This window comes from Mustela nigripes, chromosome X (assembly GCF_022355385.1).
Source record: "Mustela nigripes isolate SB6536 chromosome X, MUSNIG.SB6536, whole genome shotgun sequence".
NCBI lineage: Eukaryota > Metazoa > Chordata > Mammalia > Carnivora > Mustelidae > Mustela > Mustela nigripes.
The window spans coordinates 68,771,366-68,790,314 of record NC_081575.1 but is presented as its reverse complement, the minus strand read 5'-3'; the positions used below and the strand labels follow the sequence as shown (position 1 = coordinate 68,790,314).

Here is an 18,949-nt window from a genome sequence, read left to right as displayed (position 1 = left end):
CTCTTATGAATTTGCCTATTCTGGACATTTCATATAACTGGATTCATATACTGTATGGTCTTCTGAGATTGGCTTAACATAGTGTTTTCAAGGTTCCTGCGTGTTGTAGCATGTACCAGGCCTTCATTTATTTTTCTGACTGAATAATATTCTGTTATATACATACAACATATTTTGTTTATCCATTCAACAGTTGACGGATATTGGGTTGTTTCCACTTTGAGTCAATTGTGAATAATGCTCTGAGCATCCATATGCAAATTTTTGCATGGACATGTGTTTACATTTCTTCTGGGTATATATACTTACTGGATCATATGGCAACTCTCTGTTTAACCTTTGGAGGAATGGCTAGGCTGTTTTCAGTCGCAGCTACACCAACCTCACATTCTCACCAGCAGTGAGGGTTCCACTTTCTCTACATCCTCACCAACCCTTATTAGTGTCAGTCTTTTTGATTCTAGCCATCCTGGTGAGTCTGAAGTATTTGGGGGTTTTCATTTGCATTCCCCCAGCAGCTAGTGATATTAAGCATCTTTTCATGTGCTTATTGTTTACCATTCATTTTTGTTTTGCTCCAGCCCCTGATTTGATTCTCACCCTATTTCTTTTCTAAATTGACTGGAGACCAGAGCAGGCCAACTATGTTATTAATCAGGTGATAGAAGGGAACCAGAGGATAAGGGACTACCTTTCACTCTTATTGCTGAGTGCTGGAGGGGCTGAATGCTTCGGTGTAGATAATTTTAGTTAGGAATGCTGACCTGATAAAAGTGATAGGGCTCACCCCCCCCCCCAAAAAAAAAAACGGGAAAAAAAAAAACACAGCTTATTCACATACCCAACAGTTCATTCATTTAAAGCATATAGTTCAGTGTGTTTTAGAATGTTCAGAGTGGTACAACTGACACCACAATTAAGTTTAGAACATTTTCCTCAGCCCTGAAAGAAGCCTGTCTCATTAGCAGTCACTCCCCATTTCCTCCAACTTCTCCCCTCCCCTAGTCCTAGGCAACCACTGATCTACTTTCTGTTTCTATAAAGTTACATTTTTGGCTGGTTCATATAAATGGAATCATACCATATTGTAGTCTTTTGTGTCTTCTGCCTTTCATTTAGCATAATGCTCTCTAAGTTCATCCATGTTGTAGCATGTATCAGTACTTCATTCCTTTTTTATGGGTGAATAATATTCCATCCTATGGCTTTATTACATTTTGTTTATGTACTAATCACCTTATGAACATTTGAGTTTCTGCCTTTTGACTATTACAAATACTCCTGTGAACATTCATAGACGAGTTTTTGTGTGGTCCTGTTTTCAACTTTCTTGGAGATACATACATACACACACATCCCCAGAAATGGAATTGCTGGGTCATAGGTAACTTAACATTTAACATTTTGGAGGAACTGCCAAACTTTTTCCTAAAGTGACCCTTTTAGGCCAGCCCTAAAGTTTATAAACTTAGGAGAGAAACGTAGAAGAGGAAAAAAAAATATTAGCTTTATTTCCAGTTTTGCCTACTGGGCTGAACTCTATATACAGATGGTTTATGCTGGGGTTTTCTGTCTTCCATGTAGCCCAGGGACATGGTAGCTACAGTTGGCAAAGCATTTTGCACCTAGCCAGGCAGGTCCTTTTTTTTCCTTGTTAGACGGTTTGAGACAAAATCTTATAAAACATCAGTTTTCCTGATAGGATAGAATGACTATAATAATATATAGGAATGAGAATGAATTACTTACTTAGTTACAGTTCTTTGAGATTTCCTTTTAATTCAGTGTATTGCTTGTTGAAATCTTGACCCTGTTATTTACAGTTGATTTGTTTGAAGTTTTAGCCTTATATTCTATAATAGGGAAATTGTTTTATTCTTTTAAAGAGAAATAGGAGAAGTTCAATAATTGGGCCTGTCATCGTCACTGAACAAGTACCATTTTTGCTTACCTACATTAGGAATATATATATAAATAATGTGTGTGTGTGTGTGTGTGTGTGTGTGTGTATAAATGTTAAGTCATTAATCCTATGGGAATCATCTTGGACGAGGAGCCAAGGCCCTGGATTCTAGTTCTTTATCTTTTGGGGGGGTGCAGAAGGGGGGATCTTCCCTAAGCATGGAGCCTGACGTGGGGCTCGATCTCACAACCCTGAGATAATGACCTGAGCTGAAATCAAGACTGGGTGCTTAACCATCTGAGCCCACCCGGGTGTCCTAATTCCCCACTTTATCTTTAAGTTAGCTAAATGATCTTATGCTAATCAATCTCTTTGGGCCTCAGTTTCTGATCTGTAAAATGAGGAGAGTGTGCAAAATGATCTCTAATGTTTCTTCTACCTCAAATTTTGTGTCAGATAAATGGAATTGAGTCGAAAATTCAATTTACAGTTCTATTTGTACCTAGACTATTATTGAATCACAAAGTCTTGAGCTAATAACTGTCTTGCTTTAATAAGGTTCTTGTGTTCCCCTCTTCTTTCCTGTGATAAGGCTTTCATTCTCTTGAAATGGACCTTTGTTTACTTTTCACTGAATCAAGATATCATTGGCTATCTTTAAAAAAAAAAAAAAAAAACAAAGGCCCTAGGGATTTGGGGATTTTTCCACTTGATGAAGTTAAGTGATAAAAATTTGAATAGACCCAAAGAAGAAAACTAATATATTTTGTATAAATGTATACATTAAGGATCTGGTTTACATACATGCTCTTTCGATTTTCATAAAGGAGGAAGAATTTTGCAAACCTTGGCTTAAATTCCAGACTAGATTTATTTTTTTAAAGATTTATTTAGGGGCACCTGGGTGGCTCAGTTGGTTAAGCAACTGCCTTTGGCTCAGGTGTGATCCCTGTGTCCTGGAATCCGGATCGAGCCCTCCATTGGGCTCCCTGCTCCACGGGGAAGCCTGCTTCTCCCTCTGCCTTTGGTCCACTCTTGGATAAAATGGTGAGGTGATAATGGTAATAATATGTCTAAGGGTATTTGTCTGCAACTGATTGATCAATCCCAAAGGAAAACGATGAATGAGCCAGGAGCAGTGTGGAGGGGAGTTTGTAGTGGATGTGTTTGTCCTGGCTTTGTTCTAGGGCCTGTCCTATTCAGTCTGTCTCCCCCTCTTCAAATTATATTTATTTTTGTATTACATTTAGATTTATAACAAATTGGAAAATACAGAGAAACACAAAGTAAAAAAAAAATCAGATCTGTAAAACTACCTCCAGAAATAACCAGTTTGTGTCTGTCTGTATGTATATGTATGTGTTGGGTGTTATTTCCCTCCAAACTTTTATATATCATATTATATGTATATATCTCTTTCAAGACTAGAATCATTGATTTAAAGAGTTTTGTATCCTTTCTTTTAACTGGCTGTATATCATGAATATCAAACTAAAATGGTTTCTAGTAGTTAAATAATATTTTATCATGTGTATGCTATAAGTCATGTGACTGTTCCCTTTTTTGGTGGATGTTAGGTTGTTTCCAGTTTTTTGTCTTATAAATAATACTGATGGATATCCTTGTATGAGGCTTTTTTTTATGAATCTGATGTTGCTTCTTCAGAATGAATTCCTTGGTATGGAATTATTGGCCCAAAGGGTATGAACAAGTTTAAGACTTGATGTATTTTGCCAAATTGGTCTCCACCTCCACAGTATAGAGGGTGTGTAGTTTGAGATCTTGGTAACATGGGGCATTATTTTTTTTAATCTCTATAAATTTGACAGGTAAAAAGTATTATTTGACTCATTTTAATTTTTATTTCTTTTTTTAATAACAGTTGAACATGCGTGTGTTTGTGCATGTATATCTTCACTGTCATTTTGTGTGTGTGTGAATTACCTGTTCATACCTTTTCTCCATTTCCCTATTGAGGTATGTTCATAAGTTCTTATTGATGTGTAAAAGCTTAAAGGTAGTTAAAATATTAATTCTTTGTCATGTATATTACAAAGATTTTTCCAGTTTGTAGTTTGCTTTTTAACTTTATTTTGACATACAGATATTTTATGTTTTTATGTAGTCAAGTCTATCAGTGTTCTCTTTTGTGCCTTTAACAAGTAAATGTTCACTTTTGTTTTATTCTAGTTATTTAATATTTTTTAAAAGATTTTATTCATTTATTTGACAGGCAGAGATCACAAGTAGGCAGAGAGGCAGGCAGAGAGAAGAGAGGGGAAGCAGGCTCCCTGCTGAGAATTGAGCCTGATGTGGGGGGTCGATCCCAGGACCTTGAGATCATGACCCAAGCCAAAGGCAGAGGCTTAATCCACTGAGCCACCCAGGCACCCCTATTTATTTAATATTTTTGTTTTCACACTTGAAACTTTAACCTGCCTGGAATTCACTTTTTTAATTTTTTTAAAGAATTTATTTACTTATTTGACAGATCACAAGTAGGCAGAGAGGCAGACAGAGAGAGAGGGAATCAGGCTCCCTGCTGAGCAGAGAGCCCAATGTGGGGCTTGATCCCAGGACCCTGGGATCAAGGCAGAGGCTTAACCCACTGAGCCACCCAGGTGCCCCTTCTCTACTGTTTTGAAGTGCCACCTTTATTACACACACAGACACACAATTTGGATTTTGGTATCTTATTATGTTCTATGATATTTTACTCTGAGATTATCCATTACTGAAAAATGACCATAGATGACCATAGTAACAGGAAGAATCTTTCTCTAGGTCTCATTTTCTGGGTTCCTCCCACAGAAACTTGACTCAAAAGATTCAGTTGAAACCCCAGTAAAGATTGTCAGTGGATTTGTGATCCAGTCAGAGGGACTACTGTGAAGAACATTTTGCTCTAGACTCTCAATCGACCTGGTAAAAAGTACAAATCAGTTACATTAACTCAAGTTAGAAAGCTTAGTTGTAAAATGTTGTATTTCAATCACTGTGTTGCAGCATCTCTGTTAAGTGGAAGAGATTGTTAGGAACAAGATTGCCCGCTGCCTTGAGAGTAGGAAAAGGTATATTTTGTCTTCATTCTCATGTTTTCTGGATGAGCTGTTTTGTCTTAGGGTGCTTCTTGTATACAGTTTGGCTTATGGGTTGAAGGAGCTAAAGGCTTTGTTAATCCGGCATTTGTTTTTTTGTTTGTTTGTTGTTGTTTTTTAAGATTTTATCTATTACAGATCACAAGCAGGCAGAGAGGCAGGCAGATAGAGAGAGGAGGAAGCAGGCTCCCCCCCAAGCGGAGAGCCCGATGCGGGGCTCAATCTTAGGACCCTGAGATCTCAACCTGAGCGGAAGGCAGAGGCTCTAACCCACTGAGCCACCCAGGCGCCCCTAATCCATCATTTGAATGTGCTACATGAAGTTCCTTTGAAACAGAGAAAAGGTCCTAGTTGAGGCTTTTACCCTGATCTCCTGGATCAGGAGATAGGTGAGAAGGACCAATGGCAAGGTCCTGTGAATAACTTTTTCGTTGCCTGATGTGAAATAAAGCATTTATCACTCTATGCATTTCAGACCAGGCAGCTGAACGTCACGAAACCTTTATATACTATAGCACGTTTGCTCAGTAGCTCTTCTTGCAACCTCGTTAAGCCCTTTGGGGGACAGAAACATCCAGTCAATAGGGATAAACTGGAATCTTTTATGGCATGCTGATCTGGCATGTCTTGTTTTCTGTTTTATTTCCAGTGTCAGGATGCTGTCCTGGCTGTGTGTGTGTGTGTGTGTGTGTGTGTGTGTGTGTATGGCTGAGGAAGCACATTGTGACAATGCAGGGACCAGAACAATGACACTGAGGTTTCTGTTCTGGGTTAGTCATAGTTCTGGGCCCATTGTTCTAAAAGTAGAGCTGAAATTACTTTTCTTCAAGCAATAGTTGCTCATATTGAGGCCTGTTTGCCACTTTTCTGCCCTCTCACATAGCCTTAAGAATTTTTTTTTTTTTTGCAATTTCTACCCATTGATTTAATATTATTTTTTGACCCAGAGAATTTAGGATTATTTACAGATGTGAAGATTTCCCCCTTCTGGCTCATATTTAAAAATTAAAATTAGGGGGCGCCTGGGTGGCTCAGTGGGTTAAAGCCGCTGCCTTCAGCTCGGGTCATGATCCCAGGGTCCTGGGATCGAGCCCGGTGTCGGGCTCTCTGCTCAGCAGGGAGCCTGCTTCCTCCTCTCTCTCTGCCTGCCTCTCTGCCTACTTGTGATCTCTGTCTGTCAAATAAATAAATAAAAATCTTTAAAAAAATTAAAATTAGACTAGTCCTAGGTTTGATTCCCTGTGGGCCTCATTGATTTGGTCATAAAATCATAATTATGTCAAAATTAGAAGGGACCTGAGGAACTGTCTAGTTTTAGAGATCTTAGATTCTTTAAATAGTAGGCCCCATAATTAAAAACTAATACAAGTAATAAACTTCATATTATTTTTCTAGAGACCAGTTTGTGATTCCTAGAAACATGCTGTTTGGCTATTCATATACTTACCTCCACACCCACAGAGATCTTTTTTTTTTTAAGATTATTTATTTATTTATTTGACAGAGAGAGAGAGAGAGAGAGAGAGTGAGAGAGGGAACACAAGCAAGGGGAATGGGAGAGGGATTTGAGAGCAAAGTCTTATTAGAGGGGAGATGGATTTGGAGGCTTGAATGTGTGTCCAGTTCATATTAGTGAACATAGTAGTTTCAGTCCTCATTGATGCTTTATTAGGCTCTTTAAGTAGATCATGAAACCTCTGACATGTCAGTGTTTTGCATAAATGGTTTGTGGTTTTGTTGGTCAGTTTTTAGTATTTTGGGGTGGGTGGAAAGGGGAAGTTTTGTATTTTTTCTTAATTAGTTCCTGAGGAGCCAGAACTTGAGAATAAGAGTCCAGGTTTGTCCTGTCAGATCTTTATCATGAATTAACACATTCAATAAAAGTTTGTTGACTCAACAAGGTGCTGATTGCCAAACTTCGAGAAGGAAAAAAAAGAAAACCACATCAAGGAGCTTATAATTTTGTAAAGGAAATGATATCACCACAAATTCTGGGCACGAGATTTTAAAAGGGAGAAGAAGTACAGGGTCTGGAAACCATGTCAGGTGAAGAATACTTAAGAAAGTAACAATATTTAGGGGCGCCTGGGTGGCTCAGTTGGTTAAGCGACTGCCTTTGGCTCAGGTCATGATCCCGGAATCTCGGGATCGAGTCCCACATCGGGCTCCCAGCTCCATGGAGAGTCTGCTTCTCCCTCTGACCTTCTCCCCTCTCATGCTCTCTCTCACTCTCTCTCTCAAATAAATAAATAAATAATCTTTAAAAAAAAAAAAAGAAAGAAAGTAACAATATTTAGCCTGGAGAAGGGATAGCTTATTTTGAGGACATGATGACTATTCTCTATTTTGGCTGATATTATCCCACTTTTTCCTGGTCTCAGAAAAAACTCATAAGTTGCTTTTGATCCCTTTATCCACTCAGATATCAAATTTTATCTCTTCTGGTTCCAACATATTTCTTGATTCTTGTCCCTTTTTTTGTATTCTCAGTTGCCCCCCTGCTGTGTCAGGCCTTTCAAGTCATTTTCTCTACCAGTAGAAGAGGTTCTTGGTCTCTGTTATCTTTCTCGCTGTCCTCCATTCTATATTACATTCCCAGAACAATTTTTCCCCCAAACCTAGTTCTGATTGTATCACGTCCCTATTTAAACATTTAACAGTGGTTCCCCTAGTCTAACAAGAAAGGCTTATCTCAAACTCTCACAATCTGGTCCCTAACCTTCCATCACTGCTGCCTTCCCCTGTCCACACTCTACCTTCTATTCAGACTTACTCAGTATTCTTGGAACCTGCTCCAGACTTTCCCAGTTCTTTGACCTTCTTTAAACTGTTCCTTCATACTGTTATGAAGAAGAGATCCATCATGTTTTATATGTTGTTTTAAACACCAAAATTAGGACCAGCTGGCAAAAGAGATGGCCCTTAAACCAAGAATTTTCTCTTGAATAGTGTTGTCTATTTATTAGATTTATATTTGACTAAATAATGAAGAAATAGAGAGTTTCCCAACATTGGATATATTTGAGCAGAGACTGAGGGGTGGTTGGTTTGACTGATGTAAAAGCGGGGGCTACTTATACTGTGGGCTGTAGGGGCTAGACAAAAAGAGAAAGCATGGTCCTCTGCTGCTAAAATTAAAACTACATGTGAGGCACCAACCACATTTTATCTCCCCTCAGAAGCCCACATCACACACACACACACACACACAAGTCATTCCTTTACTTAAAATCTTTCAGTAACTTCTTTCCATCACTCAGGATAGTCAAGAGAAAGTGAAGAGGCAAAAAATCACTAAGGCAACAACAATGAAGTTAGAAAGCGGTGGATTGAGGAAGCAATTAGGAACAAATATCAGCAAAACTTGAGGAAACAATGTAATTGTATGCAGAGGAAAGGGGGTTTTGTTTATAGTAACAGGGAGGTCATCAAGTAGGGGGAGGCAGAGTGGTCAAGTCTAGAGGTAGATATTTCCAGAGTGTCTATACAGCATCATATAGGTGGTAGGACAAGTCCTTTGAACCAGCAACTCCACCCACAGGAGGCCAGCCTTTTCTGAGATTATGCAGAGGGAATATTTGAGGTTCCTCTTTGTCTTTGTCTATTCCAGATTATAGTTTTGCCTTACTTTTGCAAAACCAAAAGGTTCATTGAAGTGTTTTTTCCCCAAACAAAATATCAATCTGTCCTCAAAGGTAAATTCTGCCTCCACTTCTTTAGAAGTGGAAAAGCTGCTGGAAGCTTTAGAATAGCAATTTGTCCTCAACCTCCAGTCATAAAGGTTTCAGAAGGTTGGGGTTCAATTTGGTAGTGCCAATCAAATGTTTTTGTGTGCATATAATTTGACCTTGCAGTTTTACTTTGGGAAATCTATTCTATAGAAGTGTTCATACAAATATGCAGTGCAGCATTGGTGGTAATATTAAAAATTATAAACAATTTAAAAGTACATCAGTTGGGATATGGCTGAATAAATTATGGTCTGTCCATAGTATGAAATACTATGCAGCTATCAAAAAGAATGAGATGGATCTCTATGTACTGACATGGATTTCCATGACCTATCAGAGGATGAAAAAAGTACATTTATGTGACTCTGTGTGACTCATGGGTATATGTATATAAACAGTATATACATGGAAGTAAGTCTGGAAGGATACATGCTAGAAATATTAACTGGTTACCTTTGGGTAATGGGGTGGGGGAAGTGATACATGAATATCTAAAGGAAAAAGTTAAAGATTCTTAAAAATCATATGCTACTTTCATTTTAAAAAATGTGAATTCATCAGCTTTCTTTGCAGGCATGTTGGACAGAAGCCTCTAGCACTTTCATTTCTTGCAGGCTTTGTAACTGTATTAGCAATTTTTTTTTCAAGAGTTTTCCAGACCTCTGGCCCTATCTTCCTTTTGATACACGCTGCAGGATACTTTCCTTACCTTTTCCCTGAGCTAATAAAACAAAACTCAATTTTGTAAGTCAAGACCAGCAGTTTCTAAACCTTATTGGACATGAGAATCACTTTGATGCTTGATTAAAAATGCAGATTCCTGGGCCTGCTCAATGGATTCTGAGTCAGTGTGTCTGGGGTTGGATCCAAAATCCTGCTCTTTCAGAGGTACCCCAGGTGGTCAGTGAGGAACCCTGTTTCAGGGAATGACGTCTGATTGCGCCCCCACCCCCCAATTTCTCTCTCCATGATTAGCAAAGGGAACCAGGGAGCAATGACTCACTGTGGATATCTTTGTGGGTCACAAATGGTTGGGTTCATCTGAATGGGAAAAAATGAATAAAACATAGTTTAGTAGACTTGAGAGTTAGGTAATAAGTGTTGTTTCTTTAAAGTAGCCTATTTGAGTGCTCGCTTCGGCAGCACATATACTAAAGTAGCCTATTTGAAGCTCACCCTTTGGGTTAGAGGCTGGTCTGGTGGGCAGTGACTAGGCAGTGACCAGCCTTGGAGATACCTTCCAGCGATGGCTTCCTTAGTTATAAGTGGAAGGGGAGGAGGACCATGAGGTCTTAGAATTAAGATGCTTTTTTTTTAAAATTTTATTTATTTATTTGACAGGCAGAGATCACAAGTAGGCAGAGAGGCAGTCAGAGAGAGGAGGAAGCAGGCTCCCTGCCGAGCAGAGAGCCTGATGCCGGGCTCGATCCCAGGACCTTGGGATCATGACCTGAGCCGAAAGGCAGAGGCTTTAATCCACTGAGCCACCCAGGCACCCCAGAATTCAGATGCTTTTAAAGTGAAGTTTCTGTCCTTGGAAAATGATGCTTCTAGTATTAAGATGAGGTACTGTCTATCTTGAGACTATTCTAAGTATTTTTTGTTAGATTTATTATTTTTCTTTGTTATAAACAAAGTCTGTTAACCAGATGCCCACTGTGGATTATTAACATCACAAAAGGGTGTTTAAAAATCGTATACCCCAATTACTCCCAACAGTTAGCTTTGGGAATAAAAGTAAATGGTAATACTTCTCAGCTACCTTCCCATGCCCTCAGTGAAGCTGGCAGCCATCAGTTAAATAAACCATTAGGTTTATTGGTTTGAGAACAGAACCATCAACTTGGGCACGGTTTTCTAATTTCCTCCTCATTTACCCAGCAGTCATTTATTCAGAGGCTACTCTGTGCCTAGTGGACATTGGATGATTCTACAAATAAAAGCCAGAGACTGATCAGCAGCTGGCACTCTAAGGGGATCATCTGAATGGGAAAAAAATGAATAAAACACAATTTAATAGACCTGAAAGCTTAGCAGCACATAGAAAGCAGAAAGTGGATTCCTTAAAGCAACAGCCTTGTTCTCTTTCTGTAGTCTATTTTAAGTGGGCCCTCTGGCCCAGCATTATCAACCTTGGATTAGGAGCTTTGAGGAAATAGTGGTTTGGTCGTTGTTTTTTAAAGGATTTTTTAAGAAACTTAGTTACTAAGCAACTGCTATGACCTGCTGCTAAGTTGGAGTTCAGCGGGCAAGTCAATTCCAAAGAAGGGAATACATAAACACATTGCAAGATGGGGGAAATGGCTTAGGGATAGATGTGGTATATATTTTTTTCTGGGTTCAATGCATGTTTCTGCCCTCTACTTTATCTTCCCCAAGAAAGGGCTGCCTGGGGGCATCTGGGTGGCTCAGTGGGTTAAAGCCTCTGCCTTCGGCTCAGGTCATGATCCCAGGGGATCGAGCCCCAAATGGGGCTCTCTGCTTGGCAGGGAGTCTGCTTCCTCCTATTTCTCTGCCTACTTGTAATCTCTCTGTGTCAAATAAATAAATAAAATCTTTGAAAAAAAAAGAAAGAAAGAAAGAAAGAAAGGAAGGAAGAAAGAAAGGGTTGCCTGGTCAGAAATCTCTGTTTCACTGACTTCTCCTCCTAGCACGTGAGTGAGGAGGAAGACCAGAAAGGAGCCAACAAGAGGCCTGGGGTGGAGGGCTGAGCCCTGGAGTAGGGTCATTTCCCTGGGCAGGCAGAGAGGTAGACAGCCGTGCTGCTGCACCCTTGGGCCGTCCAGGGCTTCTATGACAGACCGGTCACCACCCTCTACATTTAGATGTGATGCCTCATTGATATTGATGTGTTGCCTTGTAACCCTCAAAACGGGGACTCTGTCCAGCTGCTGTCGTTTTCCCCAACACTTAATGGGTGAGTCAGTGACTTAACTGCTTCCTGCAGGATTTCAGGGCCGGGAGTAGGTAATGAGGACAAATCACCACAACACCAGTGTGCGATGAATGAAAGTACACAGGAATTTAACCAGTTGGCTTCATTGGTACCAGAGTGAAGAAAAATAAACTTTGTTGAGGATATTTTTGTGAGTTAAAACTCTATCCCCCCCGTTAAGGCTTTTTAACATTTTCCTTTATACCCAGCTGAAGGTCAGGTTGCTTTGCTGAGGGAAGGGGAGTGTCAGGTGTTGGAACAGGTGTTTTGTTTTCTGCCTGTAGAGTCATACAGACTAGATGGGAATGCTTCTTGCCAGCCCTCTGTGGTGCATGAAAATGCTTTTGTGGAATTCTTTTTCACTGGAAATGTTTTTTTTTTTTTTTCAAAACAGTTCCACAACCTTCAACCTCTACTATAAGTTTTGTCTTCCTTTGAAATCTTGTCATAATGAGGTATGCCTGTTTTCTCCCATTTCCACAGCCTTTGCTTTAGATATATCACATTTTATGCAGCAATTACAGACCTTAAGAATTGTTGTGAGGAGAATAAATGTGAGTTTTTAAATGTGGTAGGAGAATGTCACAGCAAAACATTCTTATTTTTTTTAAAAAAGCCTTTTATAATAATTGTGCAGCTAGGATTAATTTTCCTCTCTCAGGTTTTCAGTTTGGTGTAAATGTGTAGTTGCCTTTCCAGAGTGATAAGGCTGTTTCAGGGCTGTTGTGATGGTGGTGGTAGTGCGGTATAAAGCTGGGCATATGGGGGCGCCTGGGTGGCTCAGTGGGTTAAGCCTCTGCCTTCAGCTCAGGTCATGATCTCAGGGTCCTGGGATCGAGCCCCGCATCGGGCTCTCTGCTCAGCAGGGAGCCTGCTTCCTCCTCTCTCTCTGCCTGCTTCTCTGTCTACTGTGATCTCTGCCTGTCAAATAAATAAATAAAATCTTTAAAAAAAAAAAAAAAAAAAACCGGGGCATATGGACTTACAACCCCACGGACTAGATGATTTTGGAGTAGAAAGGTGACAGCAGAGTTCTCAGTTTGGGAGAATTTCTGTTTGTTACTGAAGCCAAAGGCTCTGTTTATTAAAAGGGAAATAACCCGAGAGAGCTTTGTCATCTTCTCATCTGATTCTGAGGTTTGTTTGTTTTTACCTTTGTGTACTGGGTTCCATTCTCCCCCTCAAAAAAAAAAAAAAAAAAGTCATCTAGAAACAAATCGTCTTCCTTGCCTCACCATGATATAATGGCCTCAGGTCCTTTCCAGCCCCTCCGCCCCGTGTCTCAGGGCCATCTGTTCTCTGCAATCCACTTTTTTGGGAAAGTCTCCTTCCCCATCTGCTCTCCTTGGGCCTTAGTGCCGGCTCTAAAGATTTATGAAGGCTGAGCTGGAACCTCTTTCCAGTTGTTTCTTTTAAGGATCAGTGAGATTTCAAGGCAGATAAAAAGCTTTTTTCCATTTGCTGTGTCCAAATGTTACTCCTTTTTCAGGTGTGTTTCTTCCTTCTCTTGGTCTGTGAGTGGAAAGACGTCTGTCTGTCTCTGCTTGGAGGAGGGACTCTGCTTATCAAAGCAAAGATTGACTCTGCAGCCTCTGGCTGCTTCTGTCTTCTGGCTCTTCAGCCACTGGCATGCAGGCTTGGTGCAGCTCCTTGGGTTCATTCTTCTCCTGTCTGTTCCCTTGTCTCCCTGACAGAGTACAGTCGCTTTGAATCGAAGATACATGACTTGCGAGAACAAATGATGAACAGCAGCATGAGCTCTGGGTCTGGGTCCCTCCGAACAAGTGAGAAGAGATCTTTATATGTCAGGTAAGTCACACTTCTGAGCGGCAGGCCTTAGGCCGTGTGAGGAGAGCTCTATGCCGACCCAGCTCTTCCTGTTGAACTAGAGGGCTAGGGAGTGTGCGCTCCCAGTACTGAATGCTCAGGTTGGGTACTTTATGGTCAGTGGCTCTCCTTTCTGTGAGTGAGCTGGCTTCTTCCTCTTTGCTCATGAATGACTCAGTACGAGAAAATTTCAGTTTGCTCTAATTGTAAAAGACTGCTGGGTGATTGTTGCTAGTCAGCATTCAAACAGCACTCAGATGTTCAGAGTACTTTGCCGGCAATCTGTGATTTGAGGAGAAAACTTGGCATTCCCCCCCTCTACATATGCATAGTAGACATCAGCATTTGTATCCGAGCTTATCAACTATCACTGCGTTCTGGTACAGGGTCTCTTGGAAGAGACCAAAGAACTGACAGGTTGCTGTTTCTGGGATTTTTTTTTAAAACGGTGTTTTTTTCCTCCCTGCTGTGCAGGTCTGCTGTATCTGAATCATGGAAATTGGGATGGGATGGTGTATGGGCCCCAGGAAGGGTAGGTGGAGGGAATGGATATATAGCATTGACTGTCTTGCTGTTGAAAGCTATTCTGAGATACTGAGCAAGGTTGAGCTTTTGACCCCTGAAGCACATTTTAATACTTTGGCAGGTCAAAGTACAAACCTCTTGGGGAGTTGGACTGCTAAGTGAACACTCTGGCTTCCTTGTAGAAGTAGGGGTAGTTTTCTTCCTGCCCTAGCTTCTTGGCGAAACTCCAGTGTGGTGCACATACACTGTATCTCTCCAAGGTTAAAATGCTTAGAGTAAGAGGTGCTGGAATTACTCCCCTGAGCCAGAGGTGTTAAACTCTTGGGTTGGACTTTCTCTAGTGGCCTCTGATACCTGCTGGGGGGTTAGGAGGGAAGGCTACATTTGCTAACTGCCTGGCAGTGGGACAGCTGCTCTGTCTTGGTGGTAGGACTTGAGGATAGCCAGTGAGCATACATGCTAAGTGCAGCTGGGCTCCCAGTGCTTGATTTTCTTTTCCCTCAGTGGGTAGTCCCTGGCCCAACTACAGGGAGCCAAGCCCAGGGAGCCCAGGAAGCCCAGGAAGCCCACTAGAACCCTTCATGGTTCTTTTTTTTTTTTTTTTAAAGTGAACACTCAGCTTGACTCTTTGTTCAAAAGAGCTGTCTTTCTTTTCTTTTCTTTTTTTTTTAAAGATTTTATTTATTTATTTGACAGACAGGTCACAAGTAGCAGAGAGAGAGAGGGACAAGAAGGCTCCCTACTGAGCAGGAAGCCTGATGTGGGTCTCGATCCCAGGACCCTGAGATCATGACCCAAGCCAAAGGCAGAGGCTCAAGCCACTGAGCCACCCAGGCACCCCTAATAGCAGCTTTCTTAACTTCTGCCCTGCTCATCTACTGCTATGAAGGGAGGAGAGCTAGAGGAAGGCTGTACTAGTCAACTGGTGATCTTTTCAGTTTCCTGTTTTCCATCACTATGGCCTTGCTCTGGCTCTGTAGCCTAGACACCAGGCCACTGATGGGGGGAAGCAGAAATGTGCTATTGCCCCCAGCAAAAGAGTAATACTTAAGTGACTTGGTCAGGATTGTTCCGTTCCCATGCTGCCAGCCCCCGCAGATGTGGCACTCCAGGGTGCGTGGGAAGCTGCTCTTTAGGCAAGACAGTTTCTTCGGAGAGCTTTATTTTTAGATTTCCTCTCTCCACCTATCCTGTGCTAGAGCTCTCCCTGCCTGGGTAGGGGAAGTGGGGCATTAGCTCCTGACCTCGAAGACCTAGAAGACCTGGAACACCCTCTTCCTTGGCCCTGGGGAATGGGATACATTGCTTCTGACTCTGGGGAGGAGGGTGAACACTGTGCTCTGTTTCTAGTAAATCCATTTATATGGTTTATATAATCTGCTCTTAACCTTATCTAGATAACTTTGGTGTCCTCTGAGGAAAATAAGTACGCTTTCAAATAACAAACATTTGTGATCACTAGACTTAGTCAAGGGAAGTGTTTTATGGGGCTAAAGCAGTGAGCTGAGGTCTTTTGCTAAGCTAACCCCCCTACCAGAGCCTGGCTTGCTCTGTTCCCTTTCGTGCCTGTTTGGTGTTCTTTCATTCTGCACTTGGTTCCTTTTCGTTAGCATGTAAACATATTCAAGTTTCTTCCTTCTTAAAAGAAGAGAGAAAAAACTTCCCTTGATACCAGCAGTCCCTTAAACTATTGTCTCTCTTCTGTTCACCACATGTGCCAAATTATGTGCCAGGAAACCCTAGTTCCCTGAGATGTTAATGTATTGTGCGCAAAATCAGCAGTCAGTAAGTTGGGCAAACGCAGTATTAAACACAGGAGAAGAAAGCTCTATACTGTGGTTCATATCCAGGACGGATTGTACTAGGCAGCATTTCACCAAAAGATAGGAGCCTGGGAGCCCTATTTGGAGAAGCCCGTCTTAAATCCAGGTTGGGAAATGTAGAGTCATCTGTACTTGCTCCTGCTATGTCTTCAAATCACCTCTCTTTCAGTAGGAAAGGAAGTATGTGTCTGCTTTTCAGCATGGTGGTATGTTTCCAAGCAACTCCGGAAGGCTCTGGAGGACCAGAAGCCCAACTCTGTCAGGGACCCACAGTGACCTCTTAGTCATCAAATTCAATGACTGGTTCACTGGTTCTCTGCCATTGGTCTGACCTCTTCACCACATTTGTTCCCATGAATTCCCTGCTTGCTTCCTTAAAGGCTCTCTTCCTACCTTGCTAACTATTCCTCGATATCTTTCATTAGCTCTGCCCCCCAAAATAGCAGTGTCATTTATTTTCACAGATGGCGATCCTGTTGTATAAATGACATCCCTGATCTCTTTAGTGAACCCCAGACCCGCATATCAACTACTTGCTGAACATGTGCATGAAGCTGCACTCCCAGTGCCTCAAACAAGCAGTGTGTTCAAAATTGAACCCCCCCACACCTGCTGCTCCTCAATTTCCTTATTGAAGTTAATTGCATCACCCTATCATGTGGAAAAGGGATTAGATTTGTTCTGTCACACAAGGCAGATCTGAGCTCCACAGAAGGAAGAAAAGAGCTGATGATTAAGACTGTCTGAAAATGGAATGGACTGCTTCCGGAGGTAGTAAATTTGATCTTCTGTTACTGGAGGTGTTTCAGGAGAGGCCGGGCACCCATTTGCTATTTGCCTCGATGTTTTAAAAGGGGCTTGAAGCTAAAGCAACAATCTGGTCATAATCTAATCAGAAGTTTTCAGTAGTTCTTTGAGGTTTTCAGGATAAAGGGAAACAAACAGGGAACATCTATGCATTAGGGGCTTTGTGACCCTTAAATTGTGGTTAAAGTCCTTTATTTTCTTTATAGCCTTTTTTAAAGATTTTATTTATTTATTTGACAGAGATCACAAGTAGGCAGAGGAAGGCAGAGAAAGAGGGGGAAGCGGGCTCCTTGCTGAGCAGAGAGCCCGATGAGGGGCTCAATCCCAGGACTCTGGGATCATGGCCTGAGCCGAAGGCAGAGGCTTTAACCCACTGAGCCACCCAGGCGCCCCCCAGGATCCTCTTTTATCGCTTTGGAGTCAATGGGTTTAGGGAAATGTATTCTTTTTTTTTTTTTTTTTTTTTTAACAAGCAATCAGAACACTCAGGAATAACCAGTTGTTTGTCACAGTAGCTATTTATTTCTGTTTCCCTTGAACAACCTAACATGACACTTATGGTAGCTCGGATTATGTGGAAATCAGGAAAGCACAGAGCGGAGACTCAGCGCATGATGGTGGAGGTAGATTCAAGGAAGCAGCGGATGTGGGTCCTGCCCTTCTGCAGCTTGCCAGCTATACAGAAGACACTGCGCAGCAGGTGGTTTGAATGAAAAGATACCTTTTTGGTTGGGGTTTTACCTCTGATTCTTTTAGCTGTTGTTTCCCCTCTGATATGTTTCTTCTCCCTTCCCTTCTCCCAAGTGTCTATTATTCTCTGGTGTGCATGGGTTGCCAAGCAAGCAGCACTCTCTGATAGTGTCACGGAGCCTATAGCAGTTGGAGCCCTAGGGAGCTGCAGCTGTACTAACAGGAGAGAGGAGATGGGGTTTGCAGAGCAGGGGAGCCAGGAACGGGAAAGAAGGAAAGATTGCAGAATGTGATTTGGTTTTAAGATCACTAGTGACTTAATGGAAAGGCCTTCCCCAGCCTTCACCACAGTAGCCTCATCTCTTCAATGGTGTAGATCCTTTAATACGTAGGATGAGTGGAGCCCATCTTTCTGCCCACACTACGGCTTTTGCTCTGCTAGTGAATTTGCCCTCCACACTGGAAAAGTTCACAGAAGTAGGCCTCTCTTGAGCCTCTTGCTCAGGACCAGGGTGGTTGGGGTGTTTAATTCAGGTCATTCTGATGTGAAGGGAGTACGAAAAGACACAGGGTAGGTGAGAGTTCCACGGACCCTCCAAGTTCTAAACTTGTTTGTTCTTTTTATTTTGTCTGTTTCTTGAATGAATGAACGAATGACCTTGTTCTCCAAAGGCTGCCAAGAGGCCTGAGAGTATATTTGTAGAATGAACGTTTACAAGTCTCTTCTGGTCACGCTGGGTACATTCTTCACAGCCACAGGACAACATCAGGCAGACCTTTGGGGAGTCCTGGCCTCCCAGCTGGCCATCTACCATTCCGGTCTGCTTCCCACTTGAGGAAGGAAATCATGTCGGGGCATCTGTAGTCTCCATTCCAGAAACTGTGTCAGAAATATTGGCTTGGGGGCACCTAGGTGACTCAGTTGGTTAGGGTCTGCCTTCAGCTCAGGTCAGGATCTGAGAGTCCTGGGATCAAGCCCTGCGTGGGGCTCCCTGCTCAGCAGGGAGCCTGCTTCTCCATCTGCCACTCCCCCTCCTTGTAGTCCCTCTCTTACTGTGTTTCTCTCTGTCCAAAAAGTAAATAAAATCTTAATAAAAAAAGATTGGCTTGATCATCAAAGAGGGCCAGAAAAGGCTCCATCTCATCATTAAGCAGACATTAATTGTGCAACTGTCCTGTGCTTATAGCCCAGCATGGTGCTTAGGAGAGCCTGACTTTGTCTTGTTCATTAATGAGTTTCAGTAGTGGATTAAAATGCCAGTGAGGTGATTCTGGCAGGCTTCACTGTCTGACAGAATTTGGGGGTGATAATAATATACATCTTAAAAAGCAATAGCAATTTCTGTGTGTTCCGGGCTACCAGAGGGTGGGGCAGATTTATTCTATATCAGTGGTTCTTGAACTGCCTGTTGCTAGAGCACATTCTCCAAAGAGCATTCCTGGACCCGTGGTTATAATCCCCTCAGCTGACCCAACAGGTGTTGTGACCCCAAGTGTTCATACACTGCGGGGCAGTCGGGCCTTGACTGCCTGTCTAACGTCATAACTGACCTTAAAGGCCTGAGACTTTGAAGTAGACTAAAGACAACAGTGCCCTTCCTTGTTCTCCA

At 41.9% G+C, this 18,949-nt stretch overlaps 1 protein-coding gene across 7 annotated transcripts in view; it reads left to right on the top strand.

Moving 5' to 3' along the window:
- DLG3 (discs large MAGUK scaffold protein 3) overlaps positions 1–18,949 on the top strand; it is a 52,838-nt gene that overhangs the window by 14,891 nt on the left and 18,998 nt on the right. For all 7 annotated transcript variants that reach the window (XM_059386003.1, XM_059386002.1, XM_059386001.1 and 4 more), the window contains one exon: positions 13,362–13,476. In XM_059386003.1, coding sequence (XP_059241986.1) covers positions 13,362–13,476 — 115 coding nt within the window. The remainder of the gene's footprint in view (positions 1–13,361; positions 13,477–18,949) is intronic.